Source organism: Arachis ipaensis, chromosome B1, assembly GCF_059453495.1.
Source record: "Arachis ipaensis isolate K30076 ecotype BB chromosome B1, ASM5945349v1, whole genome shotgun sequence".
NCBI classification, from domain to species: domain Eukaryota; kingdom Viridiplantae; phylum Streptophyta; class Magnoliopsida; order Fabales; family Fabaceae; genus Arachis; species Arachis ipaensis.
In genome coordinates, this window is record NC_142436.1 from 48483966 (window position 1) to 48499000 (window position 15035).

Below are 15035 nucleotides of genomic sequence, written 5' to 3' on the forward strand. Positions count from 1 at the left end.
CAAGAAGATTAGGTTCTTACTCTATAACTTCTTCCATTGCTATTGCATAACATTCAAAGTGGAATTATAAAAAATAGAACGGGCCGCTACACGCTTTGGGGTGTGCTGGGTCGGTGGAAGGTGAGGAACCGAACGGGCGGCGCGGGTACCGGATCGGAGGCGATGGTGAAGGCTCATTGTCGACACAGGCAGTACACGTAGAAGGCGATGGTAAGTCCGAAATGGTCAATGATGATAGGGGTAGGAAGGTTGGGAGCGCAGGAGAAACGGTTATGGAGGAGGGGTGCAGATTGCCAAAAGTTTGGGGGGGGGGGGCTGAATGGGTACAAGGGGTTAATGGCGTAGATGTGGGACTGAACGACGAGCTCTGTAACGATGATGCTTCTGAACACAGTGGTGGAGCTCAACAAATTGACATTACACGGCGGGGAATTGAAACGTCTTGTCACAGAATTATGCCAGAGATTAATAAAAGAGATGGATACGGTGATGATGAGGGTAGTATGGAGGGCAGAACATGTGCAAACGATGATGATGCCAGTAATGATGAGAGCTTAAGATTGAATGAGCAGCTGCTAGAAAACAAAAGGACATGGGAATTGGCAAAGGAGTCAAGAGCGGAGCTATATAATGAAGAAGATGACATTATAGCAATCCTCCAACAATAGAATGAAAAAATCGCTCGAAAAAGAAGATTGGCGAAACAGAAGGTAAAAGCTAGACAGAGCAAACCCAAGACACAAAAAAAGGTGTGCAATAATTATTTAAAATAATTTTTAGTTCTTGAAATGTTAGGAAATTGAGGGGTGACAGGAAAATAAGGATGGTAAAGGACCTAAAGAGAAAGTTTAGATTAAACATGCTAGGTTTGGTGGAGACTAAAAGACAGTCAGTGAATAGTTTTGATGTTAAAAAAATTTGGGGGAATGGTTGTTTTGGTTGGGACTATGTTGAGTCTACCGGTGCGTCTGGCGGGTTGTTGCTAATGTAGGACGAAGGTTCTTTTGAAATCAGAAATTGCTATAAAAGTGAGAGATTGTTGTGTGTTGAAGGAGTCCTGTTGCAGAATAATTTTAATTATGCTTTTATTTTGGTTTATGGTGCACATATTAGAGATGATAAGCTTGTGGTGTGGGAGGAGCTGAGTTACATAGCTGGTTTATGCCAGGTTCCCTGTTGTTTCATGGGGGACTTTAATGAGATTATACAAGTGGAAGAAAGACGAGGTACCGATAACTTATCCTTGTCGGCGGAGGATTTCAAGAATTGGATACATGACATGGGTCTAGTGGACTTGCCAATTACTGACCGCAAGTTTACTTGGTTCAGAGGACGATCCTGTAGCCGTATTGACAGGGCCTTGGTAAGTTTGGAATAGCTTGAAGAGTTTCCAGAGACTCGACTACGAGGTGATCCAAGGGATTTGCCTGACCATTGTCCTATTTTGGTGGAAGATAAGAGGCTGAGAGATGGCCTTAGACCGTTCAGAAGTCTGGACTCGTGGTTTACACATGAAGGCTTCCTGAGGATGGTAAAGGAGGAATGGAGAGGTTTAGGAGAGATGCAATTCACAGATAAATTAAAGGCTTTGGCAATTCCTCTGGGTAGATGGCATAAAGACAATTTTAGTGACATGGACAAAAAATTTTTTAAGTTTGAAGAAGAGATTAAGAAGATTGATGATATGGTGGGCGATGGGGTTTATGATGAAACGGTAGAGGCAAGAAGAAAAGCGCTCGTGACGTGTTGTGAGAAATGGTATGTAAGAAAAAAACTACATTGGAAGCAAATGTCGTGCTCAAGACATGTGAGGGACATAGATAAAAACACGAGGTATTTTCACAACATAGCCTCGACAAGAAGGAGAAACAACAAGGTTGATGCACTGGTTATTAATGGAAGATTGATAAGGAATCAAGCAAGAATTAAGATTGCGATTAGGGACTTTTACAAGGACTTATATCATCAGGAGGAGTCGCCGTTGGTGGGATTCAGAGACGGTCTGGTGGAGATGATCAATGAGGATGATGCTCTGGCTTTGGAGATACAACTGACTTCTGAGGAGGTTAGAGAAGCTGTGTGGGATTATGAGTCATCTAAGGCTCCCAGTAGTGACGGTTACAACATGAACTTCATAAAGAAATGTTGGGATGAAATCGGTTCGGAATTCACAGGAGCGGTGTTGGGCTTTTTCCAGTCCTCCAGATTACCGGCAGATGCTAATCTCACTTGGGTTGCATTGGTGCCTAAGTTTACTGGAGCAAAGGAAATCAAGGACCTCAGGCCGATTAGTATGGTCGAGTGTGTGTACAAAGCCATTTCAAAGATGCTGGTTAGGAGAATGCGAGCAATAATGCCACGACTAGTAGGTAAAACACAGAGTGCTTATGTGAAGGGGAGAAAGATTCATGATGAGGCTCTTATCGCGTGCGAAACTGTTCAATTGATTAAATCGAGAAAAAAGGAAGCGATGATAATAAAGTTAGACTTCCATAAGGCATATGATAGGGTCAAGTGGAGCTTCGTAGATCTTGTATTACAGAAGATGGGTTTTGGAAGGAAATGGAGGGGTTGGGTTATGGAGTGTGTCAGTACTTGCTCTATGTCAATATTGATAAACGGTTCGCCTTCTAAGCAGTTTAAGATGGAAACGGGCCTACGACAAGGTGATCCGCTGTCTCCTTTTCTGTTTGTCCTCGTCGTTGATGTTCTACATAGGATGTTTGGGGAGGCGGTTAGGAACGGGCGCATATCTCCGTTACTGGTTGGTAGAGATCATATTGAGTTGTCATATCTTCAGTTCACGGATGACACTATTCTGTTCTGCCCTCCAGAGGAAAAGACAGTTAAGAATTACAGGATGATTCTTCGTTGTTTTGAGCTGATGTCGGGGTTAAGTATTAACTTTGACAAATCTAGCTTGATTCCTATTAACTGTGATAATCAGTGGGTACAACGTATGTGCTATGTGCTGGGTTGCAAGAAAGCATTCCTTCCAGTAAAATACTTGGGGATCTCGCTAGGAGCTAATCCAAGATTGGTGAAGACTTGGAAGTCAATTATTGACAAAGTAGAGGAAAAACTCAGCCTTTGAAAAGCCAAGGTTCTCAATAAACCTGGTAAGCTGGTGCTCATTAAATCTGTGTTAAATAGCCTTCCTGTATATTATTTGAGCCTATACAAGATGCCAAAGATTGTTGCAGAGAAACTTATCTCCTTACAGAGAAGATTTCTATGGAGTAAGGATGATGGTAGGAATGGTATAGCTTTGGTCAGGTGGGAGGTGGTGCAGGCGCCCAAAAAGTTTGGTGGATTGGGTGTTGGGGATGCCATGCTGCGAAACTCAGCTCTTCTATTTAAGTGGTGGTGGCGCTTTTCAAAGGAGGATTGTCCGCTGTAGAAGAAGGTGATTTGCTCTTGTAATAACCTGAACCCAAACGTGTTGCTGTCCTCTCAGGCTTTACCTATCCGGGGAGGCCCCTAGAAGGATATATGCCAGTTACAGTTCAAGAATCAGCAGGTGAGACAGAATATGATCATTGGGTTGGCTATGGAGGTTAGTGATTGGAGAGGGACTCGATTCTGGGAGGATGTTTGCTACGTGGTGGTGCTCTGAAAGATCAGTTTCCGAGACTTTTCTCAGTTTCAAACTAAAGAGGATCTGTTATAGGGAATTGTGGGTTTTGGGACGGGGCTGAGTGGATATGGAACTTCCAATGGAGGCGAGAGCTATTCCAATGGGAGTTGGATCTAGTGAACCAGTTGCATGAAATTTTAAGGCTGGTCAAACTGGCTCATGATAGAGAGGATAGAGTTGTATGAAAATTTGATAAATAAGGAGTCTTTTCTACTAACACTTTTATGCAGGTACTGCAAGCAGACATAATCCCGGAGGATATAACAAGTTACAGCTTTACTAGGACAATTTGAAAAGGTCTTGTTCCACCAAGAGTTGAACTGTTGTATGGTTTTCTTTGATTGGTAGGGTCAATACAAAGGAGAGGCTAAGCCGGTTAGGAGTTATTAACCAGAGAAGATTTCTATGGAGTTATTGTTGCAGAGAAACTTATCTCCTTACAGAGAAGATTTCTATGGAGTAAGGATGATGGTAGGAATGGTATGGCTTTGGTCAGGTGGGAGGTGGTGCAGGCACCCAAAAAGTTTGGTGGATTGGGTGTTGGAGATGCCATGCTGCGAAACACAGCTCTTCTATTTAAGTGGTGGTGGCGTTTTTCAAAGGAGGATTGTCCGCTGTAGAAGAAGGTGATTTGCTCTTGTAATAACCTGAACCCAAACGTGTTGCTGTCCTCTCAGACTTTACCTATCCGGGGAGGCCCCTAGAAGGATATATGCCAGTTACAGTTCAAGAATCAGCAGGTGAGACAGAAGATGATCATTGGGTTGGCTATGGAGGTTAGTGATTGGAGAGGGACTCGATTTTGGGAGGATGTTTGTTGCGTGTTGGTGCTCTGAAAGATCAGTTTCCGAGACTTTTCTCAGTTTCAAACTAAAGAGGATCTGTTATAGGGAATTGTGGGTTTTGGGACGGGGCTGAATGGATATGGAACTTCCAATGGAGGCGAGAGCTATTCCAATAGGAGTTGGATCTAGTGAATCAGTTGCATGAAATATTAAGGCTGGTCAAACTGGCTCATGATAGAGAGGATAGAGTTGTATGAAAATTTGATAAATAAGGAGTCTTTTCTACTAACACTTTTATGCAGGTACTGCAGGCAGACATAATCCCGGAGGATATAACAAGTTACAGCTTTATTAGGACAATTTGGAAAGGTCTTGTTCCACCAAGAGTTGAACTGTTTGTATGGTTTTCTTTGATTGGTAGGGTCAATACGAAGGAGAGGCTAAGCCGGTTAGGAGTTATTAACCAGGAAGATGTTGTATGTGTGTTATGCAACAAAAGTGTCGAATATGGTCACCATTTGTTCCTTGGTTGTGATTTTTCATGGCAGGTCTGGTGTGCCTGATTATCATTTGTTGAGAGGCCATGGTCATGCCCGGAGACGATGAAAGAATATTTTATAAGTTGGACTGAGATATCAGCTAGCAAAGAGGAGCGCCAGAGGTGGATGATGTGTTTTTGTGCGATTGTTTGGAACATCTGGTTGAAAAGAAACAGAAGGATTTTTCATAATAAAGAAAAAGGGGTTGACGAGATTATCCATATGTCCTTCATGAACTATAAGGAGTCGTTAGGTGTAGATTCTTTTTGTTGTTGATGGCAATGCCGGAGATGACAATGCCAAAGATGACAAGGAAATAAATATTGATTAGGTGTTTTTATTTTATATTTTATGTGAGTACTTTCTTATTTTTTTTGCTCCACTTGTTGTGTTGAGCTTTTTTCTTTTAAAAAAAAAAAATAGAACAGGGACCAAAAGCTGGCTTGGACTATGGGTTTAGAAAAGATAATTGTGGAATGTGACTAAGTCTGTTATTGAGGTCCTCAACAATCCCAAAGACTTAAAGAATCATCTAAATGCTCTTATAAAAAATATCTATAATTGGAAGATCAGAAAATGGAACATTCCTTTTATAAATATCTACAGGGAAGATAATAGACACGTTGATTATCTAGCACGCAAAAGCATATAATTGAGATAGAATTTCACTTTTACGACATTTCTCCTGGAGAGTTAGTGACTAGCATGTATTTAATTTCCTTTCCAAATTTTATGCCTTATTTCTATACCAAAAAAAAAAAAATTATCCATCACCCAAAGTCAACGGATTGATACTTTCATTTCATCATCAATTGCCTCAAATTACACTTTTTCTTTCTTAATTTTTTTTTTTCTAAAACATAAAATACAAAATCATAGTTTATAATTTGCTATTCTAAGTTTGAATATATGAAAAGCAGCATAACATATTACTTAACAAGTAAAACGGCAAAAATAAGGACCTAATCAGATTTGCGATCGATTCATTATATGACTAATTCGACCAATCAGTTCAATCCAATTTTGAAGACCATGGTTCTCATAAATAATGCTTGTTAGAATAGAGAAAAATTGAAATAAGGATAGAACTGTAATTTTATGCTTTTATCATGCTTTTACATCGAGGACCATAACTCCATAATTGAGGTAAGTATCAAAGTAGTTCTTGAAGTTATCCTCGAGCCTCAAAATAATCCTGAACTTAAAAATTTGTCGAGATCGTCTCTGAAGTTGATCTCCGGTACTCATAGTGGTCCTTCTGGTGAATTCTGTCCAGCTGGCGCAACCAAAAAGCTGACCTGGCGTCGTTGGTGACACGTTAGCAGCGCAACGACTAAATGACGTGGCGCAGTAAACATTTTGGACTCAATTTGGTTCTAATTTTAGGTTAAATAATTTTATCACTTTTTTAATCCAACCCGCGTTTGCGCTATATATTACGTATTCTGATATGAGAAATATTAGTCTATCATATCACGAGTCTGAGTCCAATGGATAATACTATTGTTCTCTTCACACTAAGCTTTCTTCTTGTATCTTCAAATGGCATCATGTCACAGCAGAATTATCAGTACTAAGTTGCAGCAACAACGACGCAGAGGGTCCTTCTTCAGATTTCCTATACACCTGCAATGGATTCCAAAAATCTTGCTTAGCCTTTCTCATATTCAAATCCCAAACTCCTCACAACACCATTGCCACAATCTCCAACCTCACTTCCTCAAACCCAGAGGACCTTGCAAGGTTCAACAACGCCACTCATTCCACACTGTTCCGAACCGGCAAAGAAGTCATTGTCCCTCTCAATTGTTCTTGTCCAACCAGAGAACATGATGATGAGTACTATCAAGCCCAAACCACATACGTTCTGCCAAAAGATCCAACATATTTTACAACAGCAAATGATACCTTTCAGGGATTAACCACGTGCGATTCTCTCCAGCGTTACAATCCTTATGGGGTTCTTGATTTGCATCCTGGCATGGTGTTGCACGTGCCCCTCAGATGCGCTTGTCCGACGGCGCGTCAAGCCGGTAGCGGCACCAAGTATTTCCTGACCTACTCGGTTAATTGGGGTGATAACGTCTCTAATATCGCAACACGGTTCCATGTCAACGCAAGTAGTATGGTTGATGCCAATGGTTTATCCTCAGAAAATGAAATGCTCTATCCATTCACAACTGTCCTGATTCGATTAACAAGTGAACCCAACAGCACAATAACCAAAGTTCAAAATGGTCAACCACCTTCTCCAACTACTCTTTACACTAAGAAAGGATAAGACAAAGACAAAAAGAAAAAGAATCATAGTTGCTCTTACTTCCTCTGCGAGCTTCTTGTTTTTTCTGTTTGTCGTTTTATCTCTTGTGTTTGTGCGTAGAAAGAGATTAGAAATTTTCTTCAGGGGAGATAGAAGAGGCAGAACAAAGCAAGTGTTTTCAGAACAAATACGTGAAGGGTTAGCAAGCATTGAGCTTCTTTCCAAAGTGTACAGGTTTGATGAAATTAAAGAAGCAACTGAGAATTTCAGTGCAAGCAACAGAATCAAAGGCTCTGTCTACCGTGGGGTATTTGGTAAGGAGAGGAAAATCATGGCGATCAAGGAGATGAATTTGGGTGCCTCTAAGGAAGTGAATTTGTTAGGAAGGATCAATCACTTCAACCTGATAAAGCTGGAAGGTTACTGTGAAAAAGATGGATCCTTCCATCTTGTTTTTGAGTACATGGAAAATGGTTGTTGAGAGAATGGCTTGGGAGAAGAAACAGAACCCTAGAACACCAATGTTGGAGAAAGAGGATTCGGATTGCTGTGGATATTGCAAATGGACTTGAGTATCTTCATAACTTCACAGATCCTTGCTATGTTCACAAGGCCATAAACACTGACAATATATTGTTAAATAAAGATCTAAGGGCCAAGATAGCGAATTTCACTTTGGCTAAAGAATCAGATAGAGAAGTAACAAGCTCTTGTTCTTATTACACATCACATGTTGTGGGAACTAGGGGTTATATGGCTCCAGAGTATCTTGATTCAGGGAGAGTCACATCGAAGATGGACGTGTATGCGTTCGGAGTGGTGCTGTTGGAATTGATCACTGGCAAAGATTCTATTATTGTGCAGGATGATGGAAGTGAGACGATGCTTTCATCAATCATATTGAATCTCATTGACAAAGATGATGCAGAAGAGAAACTCGGTTTGTTCATTGATCCTAGTCTCGTGGGAAACAGTCAGAAGGTCTATGCAATTCAGCTAGTTAAGCTAAGCCTAGCATGCTTGGTTGAAGAACCTTCAAGGAGACCAAACATGGCAGAAGTGGTCTCGAGTTTGCTTAGAATATATACAGAAATTGAGACAAGAACGTCACCCTGCCGCATCAATGACAGTGGAAGCACGGAGAGGTTAAATCGTATAGAGTGTGACGGAGAAATGAAGAGTGAAGAGTGTGACAGAGAGTAGAGGAGAACAGCGTGTGCGATGGAGAAAGGAGAAGAGAGTCAATTGGGAGTTAGGGTTTTTAACCTAAAATTAGGGACCAAATTGAGTCCACGCGCCACGTCAGCTAGCCGTTGCGCTGCTAACATGTCACCAACGACGCTATGTCAGCTTTTCGGTTGCGCCAGCTGGACGAAATTCACTGGAAAGACCACTATGAGTACCGGAGATCAACTTCAGGGACGATTACGAGATTACTTTGAGGCTCGAAGGTAACTTCAGGGACTACTTTGATGCTTACCTCCTCCATAATTCCTATTATTACTTTTGTTCCATTGAAGACAAATTCATATAGGACATTTATATGTTTGTAAAGCTCATCAAAAAACGTATAAAAGATAGCATGCTCTACGAATAAACAAATATTTATCCAAAATGCATGTCTAATTGTCTAGTATGAAAGGTTGTCGAAATTCCCAGTATAAGTATTTCTCTAGTAGTATAAACCCCATCGTTGCAAGGTCAGAGGTTCTTTTCAAACACAACTGCATTATTTTAATCATCAGCATTTCTTCATATACAAGGTTTTTTTCAGACAGTCGTTTCTTTATATACAAGTTGATGATCAAAACTCGGGTACAAACTTAACAAACTAAACTAAAAATAATATTAACCAATGTTATTTCCCACTTTTTCACATAAGCTCAAGCAATTTGAAGATCCTTTCTACACAGGGCAATAATCGAAACTAAGCTTCATCTAAAAGCTCTAGAAACTCCAAACCAAAAAATATAACGTGATTCTGCTTTCTTTTTCCCCTTCAGACAAGCAATTTGATTCCACTGGACTCGAGTCTAAGTAATAGCACAAGCTCTGACAGGTGATTTTACAGGGTCTATTTAGCAAAGTGGGAGCTTTGATGTGGGTTGCAAGAAACTGCATGTGATTTGTGAATTTGCAATGAATTATCCTAGAACAAAAAGAACAAAATCCCAAAGGCCATATCCGGCAGAGCAAATCCAGAGATCCGTGCAACAAGACATGGGTGGAAGCATCAATAAGGAAATCTGTGTCACTTACTGAAATTATCGCCTGTAAAACAATAGAATATGGGTTTTCATTAAACAAAATAATGAAACAGAATAACCAATAAAATCGTTATCTCATAACATCAGGTATGATGTGCACTTTTTGGCCTGTCATCATCTGGGGTCAGTATCAAACATAATCCACTGTTATATGTAAATGTAAAGAAAGAAATACGGCCAGTGGTTCATTTTCGCAAACATAACATTCACTCAACAACATTCCTTTACAATTATATCTCTGACTATATACTTTGGAAAGGAAAAGTCCAAAGGGTAAGTTAAAAAACAATTAAAATTATGAATTCTAATGTTATCATATTTAGATGTGGAGCAATTCAATAAATCAATATTAGAAAAAAAATGACACCATTCAAATAGTGGCCAGTGAAACAGCAACCAATCAAAAGATTGAAAAAAAAAACCTAGGGTTAAATAAGTTGGACTGAGGGATCTCAGCCATATTCTGAATTACTTCCTGAAAAACTCAAATAGACAATGTCATATTCATAATATGTTTTACAATAGTGAGACCCCAGAAGTCAGAACCTTGTGCACGATCAAGCAAGAAAACAGTTGCAGGTCAGATACAAAATTTGAATGGGGGGCATATATCTCTGCTAATTTTGTAACTTTATTTTAGAAATATATGATCCTAACTGTATTTCGACATTTAGAATTAAGAGATTACTTGATGAAAGAAAACCAAGCCAATTTTGATTTTTGATTCGTTACATTATTCTTTTATGTTACAAGATTACTTAATCAACAACTTTTTACACAGCATTGAATTTCTAAGCTTGTCGTAGTAGACATACAAAGAGCATTTATGATTTAAAAGAGCTTCAAACAAAATTGCCAAATGCATAACATTAAAAACATGGTCAATATGTGATCACCTGTTAAACTTCTTGTTCCCATACACATCTCTATCGCTGCGGCGCTCACTATGGCTGCTTCTGCTGCGGCCCTTCTCCCCGATCAATGCCCTCTCCCGCTCCTTCTCGTGCTTCTCCCTCTTCAACCTCTCTTCCCTCAACTCCTCCAAAGTCTTCCTCCCATTCTTCTTCTTCTTGTTCTCATTCTTCACTTTCCCATCACTATCATCCCCACCGCCCTTCTCATCGTCGCCATTACGCTTTTCAAGATACCAAGGCATCTTCACACCCTTCCCTGCTACCCCATACCCTAACCTATACTTCTCATCCTCGGGACCCACCGCCACCCCCGAGGACTTCCCTTCTTCTTTCTTCATCCTCTTCTCCTTCTTCCACCCTTCCCTTTCCCCTAACAACTCCTTCCTCTTCTCGGTTCCTCGTACAGGATCAAAAATCTTAATCCCCTCGAACAAGTTAATGTGTCTGTTGTCACCCGAATTCTTCGATTCTGGTTCTTCTTCTTCTTCCTCCTCCTTCTCTTCCTCTTCCTCTTCCTCTTCCTCTGCCTTGGCCTTAACGAGAGGAGCCAAACCCTTGGCGGTGCGGAGGCGCTCGAGACGGAACTCGGCATCGCGCTTTCTGACCTCGTCGCGCTTGATCTGCTCGTCTCTGGCGGCTTGCTCCTCGTCGCGGCGGACCTTTTCCCTGTTCTCGTAGTTGTAGACGTTCCACCGCTTCTGCGGGAGAATGTTGAGGCCGCCATGGCCTCCCATTTTCGGTGGCTTAACGATTCAGCTTGCTGAGGTTGGAGATGATTGGCTGTGAAATTTGTAATATCGATGAACTATGAGCCTGATGATAGGCCTCTTTCGATTTTCCCAGGGAGAGATACGATATTGATAACAAATTTGCAATACTTCGTTGTGAATTTAGTTTGGAACACGTTGTGTGTCCGCGGGTGTAATTGGGAATTCTGAAAACCCTAAGACGATACTGTAAGGGGCTAAACAGTGATAGTACAAAGTAACCTATGCCAAATCAATATGATCCTTCTTCTCTGTCTTCAATTTGTGTCGCCTCTCCATGTGGCTCCCTGCAACCAAGGAGATGGAAGGTGAAAAAAATTCAATGCCGGAAGAACAAGAACAAAAAAATTAAGAAATTAATTAAGCAAATTAACAAACGAATACAACGCAGCAAGAACACAGCAAAGAGAGGACTCACCTACTAGAATTTCGGCGAGAACGGCCAGAAGCAAAGCAACACAGAAAGACCGCGAGAAGCACCGTAATAGGCAAGAACTACGAGCATCACGGCGAGGAGGGTAAGAAGTTGCTCGGCCAACACGGAAGGGGACGGCAACTATAGAGTTGGGGATGATGGCTTTGGTCTCTGGTGTTTGTTTTCTGACTTTTCTCTTATTTAGTTGTTTCTGAGTTTGAATTGTTTGATACTGAATAGTGAAGGAGCAAAGAGGAAATTAGGGTATATATTGGAGTAAAATATCAACTCGGTCCCTGTCTATTTTCTAAAATGACAAGACGACCCTTAATCAAAAATACGTTTTATTATGGTTTTTGATTCTGTACTCCGTCTGTCAATTCGATTCTTCTGTCAGTTTCACGACGAAAATTCGACAAAATTACTGACGTGTCAGATTTAAAAATGGACAGGAACCTAATTGTTTTTAAATTTAAATTGGTTAGGAATTTATTTGTCTTTATTATTCTTTAAATAATATTTTTAATTATATTTTTATTCATTATATTAATATTCTTTTTTTAATAAAAAAGTACAAACTAATTAATAAATTATTCAAATTTAAAAATATCATTTATTATGAAACCAAATAAATAATTTTTAAATTAAAATTTTAAATATATAAATAATAAACATTAAAATTCAGTTAATACATTAATAATAATAACCCTATAATATACTATTAGTATTATAAATTTATAACTAATGAACACATTATTTGATATATTGTAAACTTTTTTTTGACTAATAACAAATTTAATTTCTTATCTCTTTAAACTAAATTAATAATTCTATTATGTTTTATTTCATTTAGTATTAGTAGCCTACTCATAGTGTATTTTAGTGCAAAGATATCAAATAGAATTATTAATTTAGTTTCAAGAGATAAAAAATTAAATTTGTTATTAGTCAAAAAAAGTTTACTATATATCAAATAATGTGTTCATTAGTTTTCACTTTATTGTGAGAATTAGCTAGATCATAATACTAATAGTATATCATAGGGTTATTATTATTAATGTATTAACTGAATTTTAATGTTTATTATTTATATTTTTATATTTAAAATTATATTTAAAAATTATTTATTTAGTTTCATAATAAATGATATTTTTAAATTTGAATAATTTATTAATTAGTTTGTACTTATTTATTAGAAAAAGAATAGTAATATAATGAATAAAAAAATAATTAAAAAATATTGTTTAAAGAATAATACGGACAAATAAACCCCTAACCAATTTAAATTTAGAGACAACTAGGTCTCTGTCCATTTTTTAACTTGACACGTCAGCAATTTCCGTCGAGTTTTCGCCGTAAAATTGACAGAAGAACCGGGTTGACAGACAGAGTATAGGGTCAAAATCGTAATAGAACGTGTTTTTGGTTAAAGATCGTCTTATCATTTTAGGAAATGGACAGATATCGGGTTGGTACTTTACTCTATATATTGTTTTCCTTTTTTATTTTGGGTTTTTTTTAAAACCTTAAAACGATGCTGTTTTAGGCTTTAGGTTTTTTTTTTTAAAGTAAATGATTCTGGTTCAACTTTGTTTTTTAAAATAGGCATTTTTGTATATCAACAAATCAAATTAGTCACTGATGTTCAGTTCAACTAGTCCAACCGGCTTGTTCGATCCGATTTTGAGAACATTGATAAAATGTAAACAAAACAATCGCCAAAGTTAGATGAGAACTCTTAAAATAAAGCATGATTCAACTTATGAAATGGTATCGCACCCCTCCTAATTATATATCAAAAGAATAAGGTCATTTATACGGTAAAGAGTTAAATATGTACAGATTTACAGATATTCTATGTGATGCAATGAGAAATGTACACGTACCTTAAATCATGTTCAGCATTGAGACACAGATGTCAGAGCCAACAGTTTCGTTACAGGGCTTGCCGGCATAGGCTCGCATAGTTTAGTTGAGCCTTCCAGAGTTTATGGCGTAACGGAGGATACTTTTATGGGTCAGTTCAAGAAGTTTTGTATGGGCCTTCACCGTTTTTTTTATGGGTTTTTTAATTGGATTCATTGTATGCTGAAGTTATGTCAAAAATCAGTTAATGTAGATATTTATGTCTAAAAAAAAGAAGCTGATGCTTATTTAAGAAGGTAGGAAATCATCCAAGAAGATAGCAAATGGCCACCCATGGGCAGAATAAAAAAAAACGGAATGAACACCTGAAAAATAAGTAGAAGAATAAAGGAAATGCTTCTGGATTCTTTTCACCTTTTTTATGTAAAATAATTAAGTTAATATACAATTAATTCAATATTTATTTTACATCATATTCTTCTAGTGATTGATGGTGAAGAATCGATCATGTTGAACTCTTTGAATTTTCAAAACATGGATAATAGTGTTAAGACAATAATAGCTAAGTTTCTGTGAGTTGTCACTACACCATAAAATTGTGATTGTGGTTGTAATCATTCTAGTCTTCTCTAGTACACAAATAAAATAATCCAGAGTCTTCACTTTAAAAACTACTCTACCTAATTGCCAATTTTGACATGAAACTATAATTAAAAAAAATCCTATGCAAAATAGTAAAACACATATTAAAGCTATCAATATTAAAGTTATCAACATGGATATGTGTCACTTAACTTGCTAATTAGACTTTAAAAAATTGTACATGTCAAATGGAGTATAAGATAATTGACTCTAGTTGATGATTTGAGAAATCTGTAATTGACTCTCGTTGCTGATTTGAGATAATGAAATCTTGTAATGAGTACTCATTAATTAAAATTTAATGAAATTTTTTTTAGTAGTTTATATACATTGAAAATGTCCGATTAAAAATACTGATAAATAAAAATATCGATTAAAAAAAGTGAAAAATTGATTGTAAAATTATTTTTTAATCTTTTAATTTTGGAGATTGAATTTAGAGTTTAAATTAGAATTCAGAATTTAAATTAAAAATTAGAATTTAAAGTTTAATATTTAAACTTTATAATAACAATATAATTAAAAAATTGATTGATATTTACTAAAAATTATTAATTTTCTAATTGAACTCAAAGAAAAAAAATATATAACAATAATATCCCAAATTGTTAATATTATATATTTTAGATTGTTATTGAGCCTGACTTAATCTGAAACTTGTTAAAAGACATGACGATTTTTTAAAAGTTACCTATATGTAATATGCCAAATTTAATGTTTACAAGTATTTAAAATGAAAAATGCTATTTGTATACTAAAATCAGCTACTAAAATCAGTTACAATATATTTGTGTATAAATACATGTATGATTTAATTTATTTTTAATGTATATTTGTATTTCAATATGTATTTTATACTGATGGCTGACTTTGATAACTGATTTTGGTGTACACGTAACATAATCCATTTAAAATATACAAAAATATTTATAATAAAATATAA

General features: G+C 37.3%; 1 protein-coding gene and 1 pseudogene across 1 annotated transcript; one reads left to right on the plus strand and one right to left on the minus strand.

Annotated features, from left to right (window-relative positions):
* Positions 1 to 6451: 6451 nt before the first annotated feature.
* On the plus strand, positions 6452 to 8424 carry LOC107606423 (lysM domain receptor-like kinase 4; annotated as a pseudogene).
* Positions 8425 to 8932: 508 nt separating this feature from the next.
* LOC107629924 (uncharacterized) lies at positions 8933 to 11854 on the minus strand. The gene is made up of 3 exons (XM_016332875.3): positions 11588 to 11854; positions 10385 to 11456; positions 8933 to 9492 (listed from the first exon to the last, which is right to left on the minus strand). The coding sequence occupies exons 2-3, from the start codon at positions 11134 to 11136 to the stop codon at positions 9486 to 9488; spliced, it is 759 nt and encodes a 252-aa protein (XP_016188361.1). The 5' UTR covers positions 11137 to 11456; positions 11588 to 11854; the 3' UTR covers positions 8933 to 9485.
* Positions 11855 to 15035: the final 3181 nt, after the last annotated feature.